Source organism: Aegilops tauschii, chromosome 1 (genome assembly GCF_002575655.3).
Source record: "Aegilops tauschii subsp. strangulata cultivar AL8/78 chromosome 1, Aet v6.0, whole genome shotgun sequence".
NCBI lineage: Eukaryota > Viridiplantae > Streptophyta > Magnoliopsida > Poales > Poaceae > Aegilops > Aegilops tauschii.
The window spans coordinates 483323122-483343225 of record NC_053035.3 but is presented as its reverse complement, the minus strand read 5'-3'; the positions used below and the strand labels follow the sequence as shown (position 1 = coordinate 483343225).

Below are 20104 nucleotides of genomic sequence, written 5' to 3'. Positions count from 1 at the left end.
ATTGCGTCATTTCCATGATTCTAAATTAGATGCTGATGGATGACTGTATTTGCTACGTTTCCACTGTGTGGATGATCCTTTTGAATTCATCGTTGCTGCATAGCTGCATTTGTCAGTATGTCATGTGTGGCTTATTGTTGTTGTCTACCTACTTAGTGTTCAGCACTTCCATCTCCTTATGTGGAATGAACCGTGCTGAGTATGTAGTTGACAGTAAATGATTGATATTGTTGATGCAGCAGCTTTAATGATTTCTCATTGGTTTCATAAGCATAGCTCATACTGAGAGAGAATATGATTTACTGAGGTTTATCTAGTGGAGTATCCTGAAGAATAAATGCAAATGATTGATGCAGTGCACTGGAAGGCTTACTTGTTCCTTCTACCTTGTGACAGGACCGAAATGAATACAAATGGGTGTTTTAGTGATTTATTATGGATGCCTCACAGTCAACACAAAATATCCAAAACTTGGGAAAAAGTGAGTCTTTGTTGAATTTGCATGTGGTATGTTACACTTAGTGTTTGGCTTAAACTGATTTCTTTATGTATTAATGCAGCCTAATATTTCCTTGAACGTACGGTGTCACCGTGTTGGCATCCCATTTGATCCTCTATGTAGCCCAGCTTTAGAGAAACTTGGTTTTTATCAGATTGCAAAGATGAGGAAAATCAATGTCGACAAATACTTGATATCAGCATTGGTGGAACGTTGGCGGCCCGAGACAAATACTTTTCACTTACCTGTAGGAGAAATGACTATTACACTGCAAGACATCAGTTGTTTGTGGGGGCTGCCTATCCATGGTAAACCACTTGTTGGCATAGCTGATGCACCATGGTCGGAATTAGTTGAGAGGTTGCTTGGGATTCCCGTGGATGAACAACACATGAAACAAAAGAAAAGGCGAAAAGGTGATGATAATATTATTGTTAGGGATTCACAATACTCTCTAAATTTGGGCAAACTACGAGAACGCTTCCATGTGTTGCCGGATAATCCGATGGATAGGGAGATTAATTGGCATGCTCGAGCACTTGTTCTAGAAATCCTTGGCTCCATAGTCTTTACGGATACATCTGGAGATGGAGTGCCAGCTATGTATCTCCAATTTATGCAAAATTTAGGACAGCCAACAGAGTATACTTGGGGAGCAGCTGCTCTGGCTCTGTTGTACAGACAATTGAGCATGTGTGCTGAGAAGGAGAGACTGGAAATTTCAGGGCCTTTATTGCTGCTGCAATTATGGTCTTGGTCCCGTTTGCCACTTGGTCGTCCTAAAGTTATTTTTGAGAAGCCGAAAGGAGAGGAACCTGATGAAGAGGTAGATGAAGAAGTGCATTTGGATTATAATCCTGTTTTTGGAGCAAAGTGGTGTGCTGCACATGCGTTTGATGTCCCTCATAATGCTGGTATTGTATTCTAATAACTAAATTTATTACACATCATTTCCACAAATAATTTTCTTAACTTGCAATGAAATATATATAGGTACTGAATATTATCGGAATCAGATTGATTTGATTCGAGAAGGTGCAGTTCATTGGCAACCATATGATGATCTTCTGGAGCAGATGCCCATCCAAGTTCATGATGATTCTGATTGGTGGTTTTCTAGAGTACCACTCATGCATTTTTGGATTGTGGAGTTTCACTATCCAGATAGGGTTATGCGGCAATTTGGATTAAGACAGTGCATTCCACCTTCTGTTCCACGTGGTGAGGCAGAGGTTCGGAGACTGCGAAAAATTAAGCATTCTGCAGGAAAATCACATAACTGGGAGGAATTCCATACCAATTATGTTCAAGAATATGATCGCATTCAAGCAAGTGTGTTGCCAGAGGAAATTCCCTTCGATGTAGCTAGTTTACCTGATTACAGACATTGGTTCCAACAAAATGGTATGTACATAGTATTCTTCGATTCTCAGTGCTTGGGCGGCCTAGATAAACCTATTCCATATCCTCGAGATAGCATTGAATGGACTGGCTACATGCCTAGTGGTCCGCCACTAGCTCGAATTGTACGTGTGTGCAACACTTTCATTGTATTATTTGCATTATATAGTAATAAATGTGTAATGCAATATGTGTTTTGTCACTTGCAGGGGTTACGTGAGTTAAAGAATGCCGCATGGGGGATCAAATGTGCTACTACTAGGGGATGCAAGAAGATAGGGAAATCTGTATTGAGGTCCTGTGTAGGAAATTTGTTAGATCTGAACTTGGAGCCTAGGCTGCAAAGCATGCTCACTGAGGCTAGGTTACCACTGAAGATTGAAGGTATTCCATCTGACGATGATGTTTTTTATATTGCTCACCCACCAAGCCCCCCAAAAGAGAGCAACTCTGATGTGTTTAATGAATGGATATACTCCGGCAAAGGTTTTACAACATACTTGAAGGCTGGTGAGCAGTGAGCGATGGAGAACCTACAACACAAGATGTAGGTCAAGTTACGCAACAGACCAACTCTAATGAGCTGGTTAGAACTAGTAGGCATCAATTTAGGACTATGCTAATTCCTTCAGTTTTAGGTTGTTGCTCTAGTTCCTGTTAAATGAACATCTTTTGGTCGTAAACTACAGAGGGCATGTAAAATAGTGGCAGCTGGAGACATGGCACAGAAACTGTAAAACCTTTTTGGCTTTGTTCTGCCACGCATTCATGTGAAAATTCCGGATTGCTATGGTGAAAGGAGAAAATTCACTCAAACTTATTTTTGTTGGTTCGTGTCTCACATCCAGAAAATAATCTCAAACTCGTATTCGGAGTATAATTTTGTTTATTACATCTTAAGGCAAATGTGCAACCGTAAATGCAAATCAGTAAGCACGTCCATCATTGGTTGCATGATGTGCTTTTCTTATTACTCGACCTCTTCTCTCTGGATGATATGCTCGTCCCCTGACATGTCCTCTTTCCATTGGATGATGTGCTCTTCCCTTGACTCGGCCTCTTTCCTTTGGATGATGTGCTCTTCCCTTGACTCGACCTCTGTCCGGTCTGTCCTCGACAAGTGGTCTGTCCTTGGCTACACGATGTACCTACAGAATAGTAAATACACAAAATTAAAATCAGGTGAAAACAAGTTTGCATCTCAACCACCACTACAAAACTAGTTTATATACCTGTTTGGTTATTGTCTGTTGTTGAACGTCGGGCTTGGTGTCCCATTCTCCTTCCCTGCATCTCATCCATGTACATTGGAATCCTTTTGTGTTGACGCCGCCCACGATTTATTAAGTTCTCATCGGGAACAATAATCGGGCCATTATATGTTGGCCACTCATTTTGGTTCCCGTAAGGATGAAATTGTCCAGCCCAAGTGTTTGCAAGTACTTCAGAAGAATAATATGAATGAACTATTTGATTTTCATTTAGATCCCTGTACTTGCAAACAGCAAGCAAATGAGCACATGGCACACCGATCAGGTTTGGCTTTAGGCAGTCACAAGATGGAGCAGTATTTGGTTGCAGAGTGACCTTGTACTTAAAGTCTTTATGAATAAAAAGAACATGATCTCCATTATGTAATGCAACCCTCTCATTATCAACCTTGACCTCAAATATTCCAACTTCATAACCATATGAAATAACATGCATATGTACTTTTTGGTATTAACTTATTATTAGCATCATATCCGCAAGCCATTATCAACCGGCCCTTGTATCTTCCTGATAGAAATGATGCATCCACACTTATTACAGGTCGAAGGTGAGGAACTGCTGCAATGCAAGGTCCAAATGCCCAAGCAACACATCGAAATTCTCTATGCCCTTCTAATGTCATGGGTTTTGATAGAAGAACATACTTTGTACCTGGATTTTTTACTCTAATGACCTCGAGGAAGGGGATGAGAAGATTGTATGATCCTTCCCAGCTACCAAAAAGTTGTGCTATGGCCTTCTCCCTTCCACGCCACAACTTATTGTATGATGGTCTCACATTTCTGTAACGTTGTTTGACCAATGCCCGCACATTTTTTATACTCAACTCTAGGTCATCCTTGAGTGCTTCACGAATCACATCTGCAATTATAGAGGCCGATAACTAAGAATGGTCAGTTCTATTAGCCGGTGCACGACAAGTGTGAGAATAAGGACATTTCCTTATTTGCCAACATGAACCAATTTTTGTTGGTATTGCATACAACCTCCACATGCAACTGTCATCAATACACTCTGCTACAAGTTTAGATTGACTGCTTGTGCTGTACTTCACTTCCAGGTTCATGTTTATGTGAAATTCACCAATCGCAATTTTGAGGTGCTCTTTTGAATCAAAAATTTGCTGCTCTGACAATGGGCTTTGAAAGTGCTTCTTGCATCCAAAAAAACTTTCATCTGCTGTCGTCTCCGTTAGTATAGATATGTCACCAAAGGCTCTCACGCCATTCTGTCCACATGTACGCATGAATGGAAATGCATTAACATGATGCATAACTCTTGGTTCTAGATCTTCGTCTGAACTCTGGCTAGGTGCGGCATCAGAATCATGCTCATCATCATCATGTCCCATAAAATCCTCCTCTGTCTCTGTATCCTCCTGATCATATGGGTCATTGACAGTACTTATTGGAAAATCATTTGTCACAGTACCATGAGTAGATGATGGAGCATGTGCCATGTCGAAATCAAGACCCCATGAACTAGAATTTGGAAAACCACTGACAGATGTTTGATGCAATGACGAGTGCACTGCACTTCCATACCTTTGTGAGTGCCTTTCAATTATTGGTATGTTGCTTCCACCGCTGACTTGGCTCAACATGTCTTGATTTGGCGTGATGTTAACATATAACTCGATCACTTGCCATGTTATCCGGGACTTGGTCTTCTCAAAAATCATGTTCCACCCTCTTTCCTCATATATTGGAATTAACTGAAAATAATGTGGTCCAGGAACTCCAATATCAAACCGAGCTTGGATATTCAGGTTCGTTTGAGCACTGACATTAACATGTGCAAGTCCTCGACATGTCTCACTCTTGATATCTTCAAAAGTGGTATTCTCGGATGCTGGAAATGTTAACTTGGGAGGAATAGTATACTCCACACCCATGGACCCATGTTGCACTTCACCATCCACATAAACCAGAACGATTAACATATTCTTATATGCACCTACAAACATGAACGTGCAACAAGTGAATATCACAATTTTAAATTGATCTACCATAGACTCACGACTGAAAATTTGGCTTCTCACAAACCACCCAATTAAGGATTGTAATTCAGGAATACCAATCCAATCATTTATAAAGTGTCTGCTTGTAAATCATTGAATCAATTGCATAGAGATTAAAACAAAGGAGATTCAATAGGACAGTACAACAGCTAACATGAATCAAGCACAAAATCAATTGGAGGATCCTAATGGCGAGCGGCTGATGAGACCTTGCCGCTCCTGTGATGATCGGCGTTGCCGGCTGCCAGAGATTGCTTACCATACCGCGAGCTCCAGGAGCGCAGACTGCATGCGTACTAGGGTTTTAAACCTCGCGTAACTTCTGTCTGTCATTAGGAAAGACCCGGTTTAGTCCAATCTGACGGTTAGGCGAATCACTTGACTGGACGCAGTTACTAATAGCGTCCAGACCTGGACGCTATCCTCGATAGCATCCAGCTGTGGATGCCAATGTACTTAGCGTCCTTACTATTTTTAAAATTTCCACTTCCCTGTCACTAGTTTCCAAATTACTGGGTTATTAATTATTAATAATAAAAAAGTTTAAGAAATTGCATAGCGTCGGCAGAAAGTGTGATGTCGCAGTTACAACCCCTGATCTCAACTACATATGGCAATCTCATTTTCGGAAAGAAGTATCATCATAGACATACATGGAATGCAACCTCCAAATATGTGCATATTTGAACTGCAGAAATTTTATAATTTTGTGAACATATACTGTACATCTCAAAACGGTGGTCCGATTCAAGTAATTAATAAGTACCATTCAATAATAAGACACATTCAGTGGGGTTGGAACATGTTTACGATAAATTACCTTTAAAACAAGCTCAAAGTATCCGATATCAGAATCCAGTGTAGTCGGAGTACAAGGCTTGACTAATTCCTCACCAGTAGCATCCTTCCCTCTACAGTAGGTTAACAAATTACAGAAAGTGGAATCAGAATATTCGACTCACTCCATGTACCAAAAAAAAGGGATAGGTACATTTTTCATCCCTCAATTCTAGCCAAAATTCAGAAATCGTCCCTCAACTCCAAAACCACCAAAGCTCAGTCTCTCAACTTGGTAACGCTTAAGGTGGTTTTAGTATGACGTGGACCCTGGTTTTGACTAAAATGGGCCATGTAGCCTGGTTTTGACTACTAGCGGGCACCCTGCCGGCTCTCTCTCTCTCTCTCATTTTCTCAATCCCCTTTCTCACTCACAAAACAGAGCGGGCGGCGGCGGTGATTTAGGCAGCAGCGGTCTGGCCCGGTAGTGACCCAGGCGGGGCGGTGGCTGTCTGCTGACTGCTGCATTCCTGGGCACGGCAGGATGCGCTCTTGACCCATGAGACCAAGTGACGGCGACTTGTGGAGCCAGTTCAAGCGGATGGCATCCTCGGCAAGTTCAAGCCGCCGTTGTATGAATTGTTTGTGCAGAAGGATGAGCTGCTGCTGGAGAAGACTGTTGACTTACAAGTGCAGAAGAAGAGGAATGTTATGTAGTTTGTTGTATTGATGTTTTTCATCACAGCAGTTGTGTATGCTTTCATGACGTATATGTAGGTGGTATGTAATCTGACTATGCTAATTTTTCATGGAAAATTCGGTTTGCTGCCACATTGCATGGCAATTGAATGTCCAGCAATTGAGCAATCTGACTATGTGTTGACAGTAATGGTACGCATTGGAAGTGGCTGTGGAAGGAGTGCTCTGCATAGAGCTTGACCATGTGTGTGTGCGTGCGTTTCTTTCTTCATCCTGGGCAACTCCAACATATGTTCAGCATTTCATTGATAATATATTTTGTCCCAAAACTGGACAGCCCAACAAGGTCTGAACAAAGAAAGTGTATACCATAGTTTGAATTGAATAAATTTAGTGAAGATAGCTTAACAAAATCTGAATATAACTGAACATAGTCTAGACATTTCGGAGCGTTGTACTGAATTTAGTTGGACATAGTCCCTGGAATGCAGCAAATATTTTTGTCTACAGGATACTAAATGTGAAAATGAATCACACAAACAGTTTACAAATCACCTAGAATCTGCAGGTGCAGAACCATGCAAACTAAATCATGTTGCAACTTTGGACTCAAGTTCAAATTTCATAATCTGCTATGGATCAAGAATTCCCATATGCACTACGTAAGGTGGCCAGCTGCTCAAATACAGATTTGCGTCAGTTTAATTCCGCATACAGCCAGAGATTTTCTGACTTGCCACGCGCGGGGGGGGGGGGGGGGGGGGGGGGGGGGGAGGGAAAGGTACCTGTCCGCGGATTGCTCGCCGGTTGCTTGACGGAGGGAGGTGCTGCAGTGGGCCGGGGGGGGGGGGGGGGGGGGGGCAGGGGAGACTTCGGCTGGCCGGCGCACCGCAGCGGATCCCCGAAACCCTGGTGGCAGAAGCAGGTCGAAACCATGGAGGCGCACCGCTGGTGCTTGCCCTCGATCGGGGCCGCCGGGGGATTTCTCGATCGGAACGACGAAAAGGGCGGCGGCGGCTATGCGATGAGAAACACAACGATGTGCGTGGGGGACGGGGGAGCTAATTCTCCTGCAGAATGGATCGGAGGAACTTGACTATTCTACCCTTTTGACCAAAAAATAATTCTTTAACTAATTTCCCAGATCTGACGGTCAGGAAAAATTGGAGGTGGAGTTACATGAAATTACGAGTTGTAACTCGCCAATCACCCTAAAAGAGCTCTCGTGTATGTTGGTTACTGGAGCGGAGACACAGTTATAGAGAAAAATGGCATTGCAAATGAGCTTAACTGTCTAAAGAGTAACCAAGCAAACTGCTTGGCTAAGCACACGTCATGCATGTTCTTACCAGGATGTTACAGCGTGAGGAATGACTTCTTTATTAATTCAACATATCTTGTGCTTGCATGCCTTGTTTTGTGGATGAAAAGAAGATAAGCAAAGGAGATGGGCAATGTGGAGAATTCACTTGCACTCTTAATTCTAGTTGCTTCCACACTTGCATTACATGCAGTTGTTTCCTACATATATGTACAACTTCTTGGGCAATTATTTTTCCGTTAATGAACATATGTGTTGGAGTACTCTTGCCTTTTTGTTTTCGTCCCTTGCTTATCATCGTCAGAACAACGTATTGAGATTTGTGTAGTTATCAACAATGATCCCGTGGCCCAATGGATAGATGGCCAACGGAAAGGTACCTGTCCGCGGATTGCTCGCCGGTTGCTTGACGGAGGGAGGTGCTGCAGTGGGCCGGAGGGGCAGGGGAGACTTCGGCTGGCCGGCGCGCCGCAGCGGATCCCCGGAACCCTGGTGGCAGGAGCAGGTCGAAACCATGGAGGCGCACCGCTGGTGCTTGTCCTCGATCGGGGCCGCCGCGGGATCTCTCGATCGGAACGGCGAAAAGGGCGGCGGCGGCTATGCGATGAGAAACACAACGATGTGCGTGGGGGACGGGGAGCTAATTCTCCTGCAGAACGGATCGGAGGAACTTGACTATTCTACCCTTTTGACCAAAAAATAATTCTTTAACTAATTTCCCAGATCTGACGGTCAGGAAAAATTGGAGGTGGAGTTACATGAAATTACGAGTTGTAACTCGCCAATCACCCTAAAAGAGCTCTTGTGTATGTTGGTTACTGGAGCGGAGACACAGTTATAGAGAAAAATGGCATTGCAAATGAGCTTAACTGTCTAAAGAGTAACCAAGCAAACTGCTTGGCTAAGCACACGTCATGCATGTTCTTACCAGGATGTTACAGCGTGAGGAATGACTTCTTTATTAATTCAACATATCTTGTGCTTGCATGCCTTGTTTTGTGGAGGAAAAGAAGATAAGCAAAGGAGATGGGCAATGTGGAGAATTCACTTGCACTCCTAATTCTAGTTGCTTCCACACTTGCATTACATGCAGTTGTTTCCTACATATATGTACAACTTCTTGGGCAATTATTTTTCCGTTAATGAACATATGTGTTGGAGTACTCTTGCCTTTTTGTTTTCGTCCCTTGCTTATCATCGTCAGAACAACGTATTGAGATTTGTGTAGTTATCAACAATGATCCCGTGGCCCAATGGATAGATGGCCAATGGAAAGGTACCTGTCCGCGGATTGCTCGCCGGTTGCTTGACGGAGGGAGGTGCTGCAGTGGGCCGGAGGGGCAGGGGAGACTTCGGCTGGCTGGCGCGCCACAGCGGATCCTCGGAACCCTGGTGGCAGGAGCAGGTCGAAACCATGGAGGCGCACCGCTGGTGCTTGCCCTCGATCGGGGCCGCCGCGGGATCTCTCGATCGGAACGGCGAAAAGGGCGGCGGCGGCTATACGATGAGAAACACAACGATGTGCGTGGGGACGGGGAGCTAATTCTCCTGCAGAACGGATCGGAGGAACTTGACTATTCTACCCTTTTGACCAAAAAATAATTCTTTAACTAATTTCCCAGATCTGACGGTCAGGAAAAATTGGAGGTGGAGTTACATGAAATTACGAGTTGTAACTCGCCAATCACCCTAAAAGAGCTCTTGTGTATGTTGGTTACTGGAGCGGAGACACAGTTATAGAGAAAAATGGCATTGCAAATGAGCTTAACTGTCTAAAGAGTAACCAAGCAAACTGCTTGGCTAAGCACACGTCATGCATGTTCTTACCAGGATGTTACAGCGTGAGGAATGACTTCTTTATTAATTCAACATATCTTGTGCTTGCATGCCTTGTTTTGTGGAGGAAAAGAAGATAAGCAAAGGAGATGGGCAATGTGGAGAATCCACTTGCACTCTTAATTCTAGTTGCTTCCACACTTGCATTACATGCAGTTGTTTCCTACATATATGTACAACTTCTTGGGCAATTATTTTTCCGTTAATAACCATATGTGTTGGAGTACTCTTGCCTTTTTGTTTTCGTCCCTTGCTTATCATCGTCAGAACAACGTATTGAGATTTGTGTAGTTATCAACAATGATCCCGTGGCCCAATGGATAGATGGCCAACGAAAAGTCGCACCATCTTGCACCCCCTTGAACTTTAGGGAAAAAACACATCATTAGAATACCATTTTTTTTCAAATAGGTTCGAGTGGGTGCAGATTTCCTATGTAATGTGCAAATGATTTCTTAGAAAATTTGCTACGAAATCTAATCCTTCAAAATATCCTTTCAGTCAAAGAGGTCCTAAGAGTATATGTGGTTCCTTTGTTCGTAAGTTTTAAATGTAATCGCTTTTAACTGAAACGACAGGTGACCACTAAAATGCAGCAATAGTCAACACAACTTCTTTGTCACATTAAAGCTGGACAGCATCAGTAAACCTCATTTCTAAGCTGTACAACATAGTCACCCATGATGATCTCGGTGTTTCCTCCAGGAACCATTACAGTTCTCCATTTGTGCTGATTGTGAGATATGATGTAGCTTCCTGATCCACTGCTTAACAGTTAAAATGCTTCAAGATCCCATAAAAAAACATTCTTATTCGATATCCCTAACAACCTAATTGTCTTTTTTCCAGGGTGCGCACGACACAGCAAAGACAACGATACCCAACATTACATTTTTTTTCTTATTATAATTACCGAGAACCTCACATCTGATGAAGTTCATAAAGAACAAACCCACTGTATTCAGGTTCAGTTCATTTCATTAGTACCCTGCAGGCGCAAACCGTTACTTTCAGCGGGAAACACCAGAGTCCTCTAGCAAGTGGCAACGGCAAGGGGACAGAGAGGTGGTGGCTAGGGTATGGGTCCTTGCACGAGTTGCCCTCGGGAGAGGGACACGGAGGGCTCCCTACAAAGAAAAAACTCTTCAACTAGTGGAAACCAAGTTATATTAGAGATCGACGCAAACCCTGTAAAAAACTTCTTTATAAGTTCTCAAAGAATCTTCAAAAGATCCATTATATTGGAAAAGTGACGTTCTATAAACATGTTAATTCCAAATTCAAATTCAAATCATACCATCAAGGGGAAATGCACTATTGTTATGCTTGGGCTAGGTTAGCTGATCAAGGAAATATTCCTATCGGAAGAACAATCAGAAAATAAGGAGATAGTCAGTTGGGATTTTTCACACAAGAACCTCTTTTCGTATTAAGCACTGGAGTCGGAAGGCAAGACCTCTGCGTAGCTATTAGAACAAATTGTTTTTTCCTCTCGTCCCTGGCGGCTGGAACCCTAGCCGCCGTCAGGGGAGGCCAATCTTCCAACGCCGCTCTCCTGCGGCTCCCCTCCACCGGCGACCTCGGTCGTTGGTGGTGAGGGGCGTCGCCGGGTCCACGTGTGTGGATCGTTTTTACTCCCTCGTAGTCTAGGTTTTTAGGTTGTTCATCGTCTTTGCTTCGGCGACGGCGATGATAGTGCTGAATAAAGATTCATTGGATCCTTCCCTAACGAGGCTTTCGATCCTATGGTTGGGAATGGATTTGGAAACCAGTCTGTTCAAGCAAAGATGGCGTGGCGGCCGCGGCATCCTCGTGGTGGAACAGTGTCCTCGAGCTCCGTCGTTGCGACGGCGTTTGCTCTAGCGTCGGCGCGGAGCTTGGGAGGTAGTCCAGGAGCCGATGCAGATTGTGGTATGCATTGACGACATTTAGAAGACGGAGCATGTGCTGGGCTTGTGGTTCGTGGATGGCAGGTATGGTTTCCTCCTTCGGCGTTTTAGTCGTGGTGGGGTGCCAGATCTGGAGTTTGATGGCGTGTCCGGGGTGTTGGCCCGGTCTGATTCGTTGAACGGCAAGGGCTTCACTTTCGGTGAGCACTAGTGCAGAACCGGGCTTTAGCGCCGGTTCGTAAGGGCCTTTAGTGCCGGTTCTGCAACCGACACTAAAGAGTGGAGACTAAAGCCCCCCCCCCTTTACTACCAGTTCGGCACGAACCGGCGCTAAAGTGCCACCACGTGGCATGAGCCATGCCCGGGTGCTGGTAGACCATTAGTACCGGTTGGTAGCACCAACCAGTACTAAATGTTTGGAGGGGGGGTTGGTTTTAATTTTTATTTTTCCATTAATTTTGTGTTTTCCATTTAATTCTTTTTTGTTTGCTGGTATATATATATATATATATATATGTCTGACAACCACCATTAATTATTCACACATACACATGTATATATATACAATTTCTCCTACATGTTGCCTTGGTGCCTTCGGAGCACGATGACAAGTGGTTCATGGGGGCGGTAGCGGGTAATAGTATTCTCCTTTGGGATCTATGACCTGGTCGAGCAAAAATCCCGCTATTTTCTCTTGAAGTGCTCGTATGTGCTCTGTTGGTAGGAGTTGGTCCCGCACCTCTTTGAACTTTTAAGAAGGAGATCAATATGCATGTGTATTAGTTGTGTGACTAGATATCGACAATCATGTAAGATTTGTGAATAGTGTTCTGGCAAACGTACCCAGTCCTGTCTATCAGATCTGCTCCTTTCGGACGCCATCATGCGAATGTTCTCGCAAACGTAGTATGCACACACTTCAGTCCCCGGCGTCTGCTTCAGGGCCTTTACGAGAATAGAATTTAATCAGATAATAATTAATCAAGCATGTTAATTAATTAATGGTATTGAAACAAGAATTAAAGAGATGGTAGCTAGCTAGCTAGTACTACTTAATTACTTACCTTGGGTCGATACCAACATAGATTTTGTCGCCATTTTCCTGGAGTCACCTTGATGTACTTTGCCCAAGCCCTGCCCACCGGCAAAGAAAATTAATAAAGGGGTTATTAAAAATAGTTCATATCAGGAAATGACGAACTAAATAGGCCGAGATATAGTTAATACTGATTGAAATAACCTGTCGACTATCCCCTTCACGATGCTGTAATCACTATCTTTTTTAAGTAGTGAGTCCAGTACTTCAACTTTTCCTTCGTCAACTTTAATGTCTAACAAGATTCAGTGGAAGCTGCATGCGCATACGTTTGCATGTATAAATTAAGCGGGCATGTGCATAACACTAATCAACTATAACCCTAAATCCTATACACTTATTAACATCTAGCTAGTAAGCAAAAACAGAATTTGTAGTACAAGACAGTGTGACTCACTCGAAGTTGTAAGGAAGTAGTATATCTTCATTTCTATTGAGGCTCTTCAAGAACTCTACCATGTTTTTCTCTACATCTTGTCTACACCATTCCAATTTCCATGTGTATTCATTAACGTTATTTGGGTCAATGAACCCAATGCCATAGCGTCCAGCTTTTTTCATTTCATACATCTTCATCCTGCATAATACCACAGAAAAGAATATATAGCGAGGATATATAATTACAGGTAATTAATGATTAATCAATGAGCACTAGAGCTAGCTTGAGACTTAAATTACAGAAAGAAATCACTTACAGACAATAGCAACTGACGATAGATTTGTCGAGTGCATCTTGATTGAATAACTGAAATAGTTTTGAATACTCAACGGATAGAGCTTTCTTATTGAAGTAATGATCTTCCTCGACTTGCACCATGAGGGACTCTCGATTGGAAATCTTGGTAATTTTCATGTACCAATCATGCAATTCATACATTCTCGTTGGGAGGTTCTTGACCTCCTCGGGCTCGACCAAAGGTTGGCCCCGGACATATTTCCGTTTTATTTCCTCCTCTCTAAGCGGAGACATGGGCTCGATATCGAGGAGTTGTCCAACAGTGATCTTGAGCATTTCAGCCTGCATTATATGCTCCTCGGTTATTACCACATCGCCCAGCTCGGGAACGTAAACGGTTTGCCCACAATAATATTGGGCGCGCGTACTCTCATGTGTTGTTGGCACAACAAGCGGGGGGGTCGATTGCGCCGCCTGTTCTCCCAGCTGGGGAACGGTTTTCCCGCATTTTTTGACAGCTGCTTGTTGGCTCGAGCTCGAGCTCGCTTCTTTCTGTAGTCGTGCTCGATGTGCCTTCCTGATTTGGCGCTCATAGTCTGAGTCAACGGGCTTGGGAGCTGGTGGTCTAGCCATACGAATGAAGTGGTCAATCTTTTCCTCAGGCACTTTCTCCCTCGGCGGCATTGTCGGTTTCGGTCCAAAATGAGCGTCCACTTCGGCCCGCACTATTGCATCGTTTTGCTCCTCGGTCATGTCGTAAGGCCTCTGAGGAAGAGGAGCGAGGCTGCTTGGACCATATTTATATCGCTTGTCTCCGCCTGTACTTCTTGTACTACCTCGACTCGTACCGCTACGCACCATAGCTGCGGCGTGTCTCTTCTGCGATTGCTTAGGCGGCGGAGACGGCTGACGTGGCTTAGTTGGAGCAGGAGGAGTGGCCTGACGCTGTGCCGGACTTGAAGCAGGAGGTGTGGCCTGACACGGTGTCGGACTTGAAGCAGGAGGTGTGGCCTGACGCTGTGCCGGACTTGAAGCAGGAGGTGTGGCCTGACACGGTGTCGGACTTGAAATAGGAGGAGTGGCCTGACGCTGTGCCGGACTTGAAGCAAGAGTCTGCTCACGCGTTCGTGGACTTGGAGGAGCGGGAGTCTGCTGACACGGTGGCGGACTTCAAGGAGGAGTCGGCAGACGCGGTGTCGGTGTACTTCGAAAGATGATGCAATCCTTTCTCCATAGGATGATACGATGTATGGCATCTCCCAGTTTGTGCTCGTCGTCACCTCCAGGAATGTCAAGCTCTAGCCCCGAATATTTGTCCACCACCTCATCCACCAAGACATGAGCATAGCCCGCTGGAATCGGGGCACAATGGAAGGTTGCTTCGGGGGTAATTGTAAAAGCAACGGCGTCCGCCACCTTCATGGATATGTTCTTCATTTTGAAGTGTAGCTCACAGTTAGTGTTCTCTATGATGTCATCCACAGGGTATGTATCCAGTAGTGCGTCGCCCGGGGCGGGACCAACGCTGCTTCTCGGCATGGATGGGACGGTGCTATCCAATGCTAGATGATCATCCGCTTGCTGCTGCCGCTGCTGAGACCCCCTTTCCTGGCTAAGTCAGTCGATCTGTTGTTGCTGCTGCTGGAATTTGAGTGCCAAGTCCGCGTGCCTTGCTTCTAGGCCTTGAAGGCGTTCCGCGTCCTGCTTCCTCTGCTCCTCCTCCAGCTTCCTCTTCTTCTCCTCCTCCATCTTCTTTCTTGCATGGGTCCTGTAGTCGTCGTTCCATTCCGAAAAGCCCTCATACCAGGGAATAACGCCCTTGCCTCGTGTTCTTCCCGGGTGTTCAGGATTTCCCAGGGCGCGCATAAGCTCGTCGTTCTCTCTGTTGGGCGTGAACACCCCCTTTCGAGCAGCTTCTATTGCGTCAAGTAACTTTTGTTCTGCTCCTTTTAGACTTGCCTTCTTCGAAACTAGGCCTGTCTTTGGGTCCAACGCCCCCCCATGCGCATAGAACCAAGTTCTGCACCTGGGGGGCCAACTCCTAGTAACTGGAGTGACCCCTGCATCCTCCGTCTCTTGCTCAGACTTATCCCACTTAGGCATTCCCACCACATAGCCACCTGGACCCAGCCTATGGAACTGCGTCTTTTTTGCGGCATTGGCCTTGTTTTTTCTCGACCGTTCCTTAGATAATTCTGATTCCTTGAATTTCACGAACGCGGGCCAGTGTTCTCTTTGCTTCTCCAGTGTTCCCTTGAATTCTGGAGTCTTCCTTTCTGCAGCGAGGTAGTTGGCCCATACAGTTTTCTTGTGGGTGTTGAATGCAATTACCATCTTCTTAAGAGCAGTGTCCTTGACTTTCTGCACATCTGCATTAGTGAAATAATCTGGTAGGTGAAATGTTCCATCAGAGATTCCCAAAGCTTTTGTTTTGCTCTGTCGTCGACCGAAGTAACATCTGGCGTTTAGTTTTTGGCTCTTTCCATTCTTAAATGGAGATCGGGAGTTGGTCCTTCACAAGAGCTCCGCACTGACGAACGAACTTGTTCGCAATGTTCTTAGGCGTGAGGGGTTCGCCACTAGCTTTGATGGAATCGATGTTGTACTTTACACCCTCCTTCAACTTTTTGCCCGGGCCGCGCTTTGTCCTGCTGTCTGTAGAAGCAGATTTGCTCGATCCGGAGGGCTGAAAGAAGAAAGATCGATTCATTAATATATCTTCAAATAAAAAACATGTGATGATCACTAGATGCCTGCTTATATAAATATACCTCGCCGGTAGTCTTTGTTATTTCAAGGTCAATATTGTATTCATCATCATAATCATTGTCTGCGTCATCATAATCATAATCATAGTTCATGACTTCATCAGCTCGGTCGTCGAGATTGAATATCTTATCATCACCCTCCCCGGTATTGTTCAGATATTGGGAGCCGTCATTTGCTTCATTCAGATCATCTGGCCTGTTAGGGTTGCGTATGATCTCGAACAGGGCCTCTTCTCCCTCTCTATCGGTATTGTCTGCCATAGCTTTTATTTAACTAATACAGAAGAAATATAAAACAATTTAGTATTCAAATTACAATGCATGGATGCAATCAATAAGGAAAAACTGAATCATATAGTACATAATATGCATCGTCTCGAATAATATATAATCTCGAATACATCGTCTCGAATAATATATAATCTCGAATACATCACTGGCTAGGTAGCTAATAAAGATCGAATACTATAGAAGAATCTAGGCCACTCGCGGTTCCTGGGGCGCGGGCGGTGGACACCCAAAGACAAGGAACCATCACAGGATCATATCTCCGGTCATCTGCCCAAAGAACCTGCCAGGTATTGGAGAACCTGACGTCCATAGCAGCCATGTAGCGATGGACGTGCTCGTCCTCCTCCCTGACACGACGACGCACCACCTCCGGCGGGGCCGGCTCCCTCTGCACCGAATGTGGCCCACGCGAACGCCACCAAAGGAGATCAGGGTCGACGACGGGACCCGAGGCCGGGTTCCTCACCAAGCGGCGCGCCCCTCCAGGTAGCACCTCCCAGTGCCAGCCCGGCGGAGCCCAATCCCGGACATGGGTCAGCCGGACGTCGTCGCGAACGGGTCGACGGCGAGGATGCGGGCCGGGCATCGTCGAGAACAAATACTATATGCCCGCAAAAAGTAACATTTTTTAAATGATTGGATTGTGATAACTAAAATTCTATATGCAAATTCTAACAATTTGACATTAATCTAATTCATCTAACTAAAACTAATTCTAAAATTTCTAACATTTCTATATATATAACTAACATTTCGATAACATTTCTAATATTTCTATAACTAAAAAACAGAAAAATTGCTAACATTTCTATAAATATTTCTATAACTTAAAACAGAAAAATTTATAACATTTCTATATAACTAACATTTCTAATATTTGTATAACTAAAAAACAGAAAAATTTCTATAACTAAAAAACTAAAAAACAATGTGTGTGTGTGTGTGGACATGGCGGCCGGGCCAGGAGCTCACCGGCGAGGCGAGGCGACGGGGGACGGCGACGGGCGGTGACGACGGGGATGGGGACGGGGCGGTGACGACGGGGACGGGGACGGGCTGGGCGGGGACGACGGGACGACGGGGCGGGGTGCGGCGACGACGGGGGCGGGGACGGGGCGGCGACGGGGACGGCCGAGGCGGCGACGACGGGGACGGGGCGGCGACGGGGGCGTCGACGAGGGGTGGCGACGGGCGGTGCCCTGTGGGCCTCTCCAAAGCAGGCCTACTGGGCCTAATTGTTGTGTGCTGCCCTGTGGGCCTACTGGGCCTTTGCGGGCCTACATCCTGGCCCAACAACAGGTTGGGTTTCTAGTCGTATGCAGGCCGCTGTGGCACAATAGGCGGGCTTTTTTATTTTCTTATTTTTTTTGCTTTATTTATTTTTTTGTTTTATTTTTTTTTTGAGTTGTTTTTTGCTGTATTTAGAGTTTCTTTGTGAATATTTTTGCTTTAGGTACAAAAAATTACAAACTTTCTATTAGTGCCGGTAGTTTACAAATTTGAATAGTTTATATTTTGAATTATTTGAAATTTGTGTGAATCACTAGTTTGTGAATAACTTAACTTTGAAAATAGATTTTTCAGTGATTCTTTTTTCTTATGTTTAATATTAGTGTGTTTTATCATTATATTCAATTTGGTAATGCTTAGGTTATTTAAAAAGTGAGATGCCTTTGTAACGGATGATTTTTCGTCCGGAACCCTGATACTTCGAAAGAGATTGTCCATTTTGTACACGAAGTGCATCCAGTTTTTGCGGTAACCCTCTCTACTTTTTTGCACATGCTATGTGGGTGAAATTATGATACCATGCCAACTTTTAACCTTTTCTGAGTTCATTTGAAATGCTTTTCAATTTCAGGGTCATTTAGCTGAAAAAATCAGTAAATGCATGAAAGAATTTGTTTGCACATAAAATTTCTTTGCGTTTCAAATGCCAAAACACATAACTACCCTAACTATTATAGAGATTCCCTCCTGGGTGTGAAACACAGAAGAAAGTGATGATAGTGAAGCCGATCACATCCCAGATCTTTGGGTGTGAAACTTTTTCTTCGCGTGTGTCCCTTTGCGTCGTAGCCATGGAAAATCTTCATCATTTAACTGGATGCTCGGGTCAATATTCACTGTGAATGGAGCAATTTCATCAAACTTTTCATAATCTTCTGACATGTCTGTCTTGTCATCCACTCCCACGATGTTTCTCTTCCCAGAAAGAACTACGTGGCGCTTTGGCTCATCGTATGATGCATTCGCTTCCTTATCTTTTCTTTTTCTTGGCTTGGTAGACATATCCTTCACATAGAAAACCTGTGCCACATCATTAGCTCGGACGAATGGTTCGTCTGCATATGCAAATTGTTGAGATCCACTGTTGTCATTCCATACTGCGGGTCTTCCGTTACCCCGCCTCGTGTCATATTGACCCATTTGCACCGAAACAAAGGGACCTTCAAACCACGTCCATAGTCAAGTTCCCATATCTCCTCTATGTAACCATAATATGTTTCCTTTCCCGTCTTGGTTGTTGCATCAAAGCGGACACCACTGTTTTGGTTGGTGCTCTTCTTATCTTGGGCGATCGTGTAAAATGTATTACCATTTATCTCGTACCCTTTGAAAGTCATTATATTCGAAGATGGTAACTGGGACAGCGAGTACAGGTCATCTTCAATAGAGGCGTCATGCATGGTACGTGTCTGCAACCAGCCGTCAAAACTCCTGGTTTGTTCACGTGTAATCCAGTCATCAGACCGCTTCGGGTGTTTGGAGCGTAGAAAATTCTTGTGTTCGTCCATATACGGAGCCACCAAGGCGGAATTCTGTAGAACTGTGTAGTGTGCTTCAGTGAGAGAATGTCCGTCCATACATATTTTTTGATTCCCTCCTAGCGTGCCTTTTCCATCCAGTCTGCCCTTATGCCGTGATTCAGGAACATCAATCGGCTTAAGGTCAGGAATAAAGTCAATACAAAACTCAATGACCTCCTCATTTTCATGGCCCTTGGAGATGCTTCCTTCTGGCCTAGCACGGTTATGAACATATTTCTTTAAGACTCCCATGAACCTCTCAAAGGGGAACATATTATGTAGAAATACAGGACCCAAAACGTTAATCTCTTCGCATAGGTGAACTAGGACGTGCGTCATGATGTTGAAGAAGGATGGTGGGAACACCAACTCGAAACTGATAAGACATTGCACCAAATCATTCTCTAACCTTGGTATGATTTCTGGATTGATTACCTTCTGAGAGATTGCATTGAGGAATGCACATAGCTTCACAATGGCTAATCGAACGTTATCCGGTAGAAGCCCCCTCAATGCAACCGGAAGCAGTTGCGTCATAATCACGTGGCAGTCATGAGACTTTAGGTTCTGGAACTTTTTCTCTGCCATGTTTATTATTCCCTTTATATTCGACGAGAAGCTAGACGGTACCTTAATACTGAGCAGGCATTCAAAGAAGATTTCCTTCTCTTCTTTGGTAAGAGCGTAGCTGGCATGACCCTGATGTATGCGTCTTTTCCATGCATACGTTGCTGGTCCTCCCGTGCCTC

The 20104-nt window shown here is 44.4% G+C and overlaps 1 protein-coding gene across 1 annotated transcript; it reads left to right on the top strand.

Moving 5' to 3' along the window:
* Window positions 1-403: 403 nt before the first annotated feature.
* On the top strand, window positions 404-2421 carry LOC109779359 (serine/threonine-protein phosphatase 7 long form homolog). Its single transcript, XM_073506480.1, has 4 exons — window positions 404-481; window positions 561-1413; window positions 1493-1620; window positions 2110-2421. Exons 1-4 carry the CDS (start codon window positions 404-406, stop codon window positions 2419-2421), a joined length of 1371 nt encoding a protein of 456 aa, XP_073362581.1.
* The last annotated feature ends 17683 nt before the right edge of the window (window positions 2422-20104 follow it).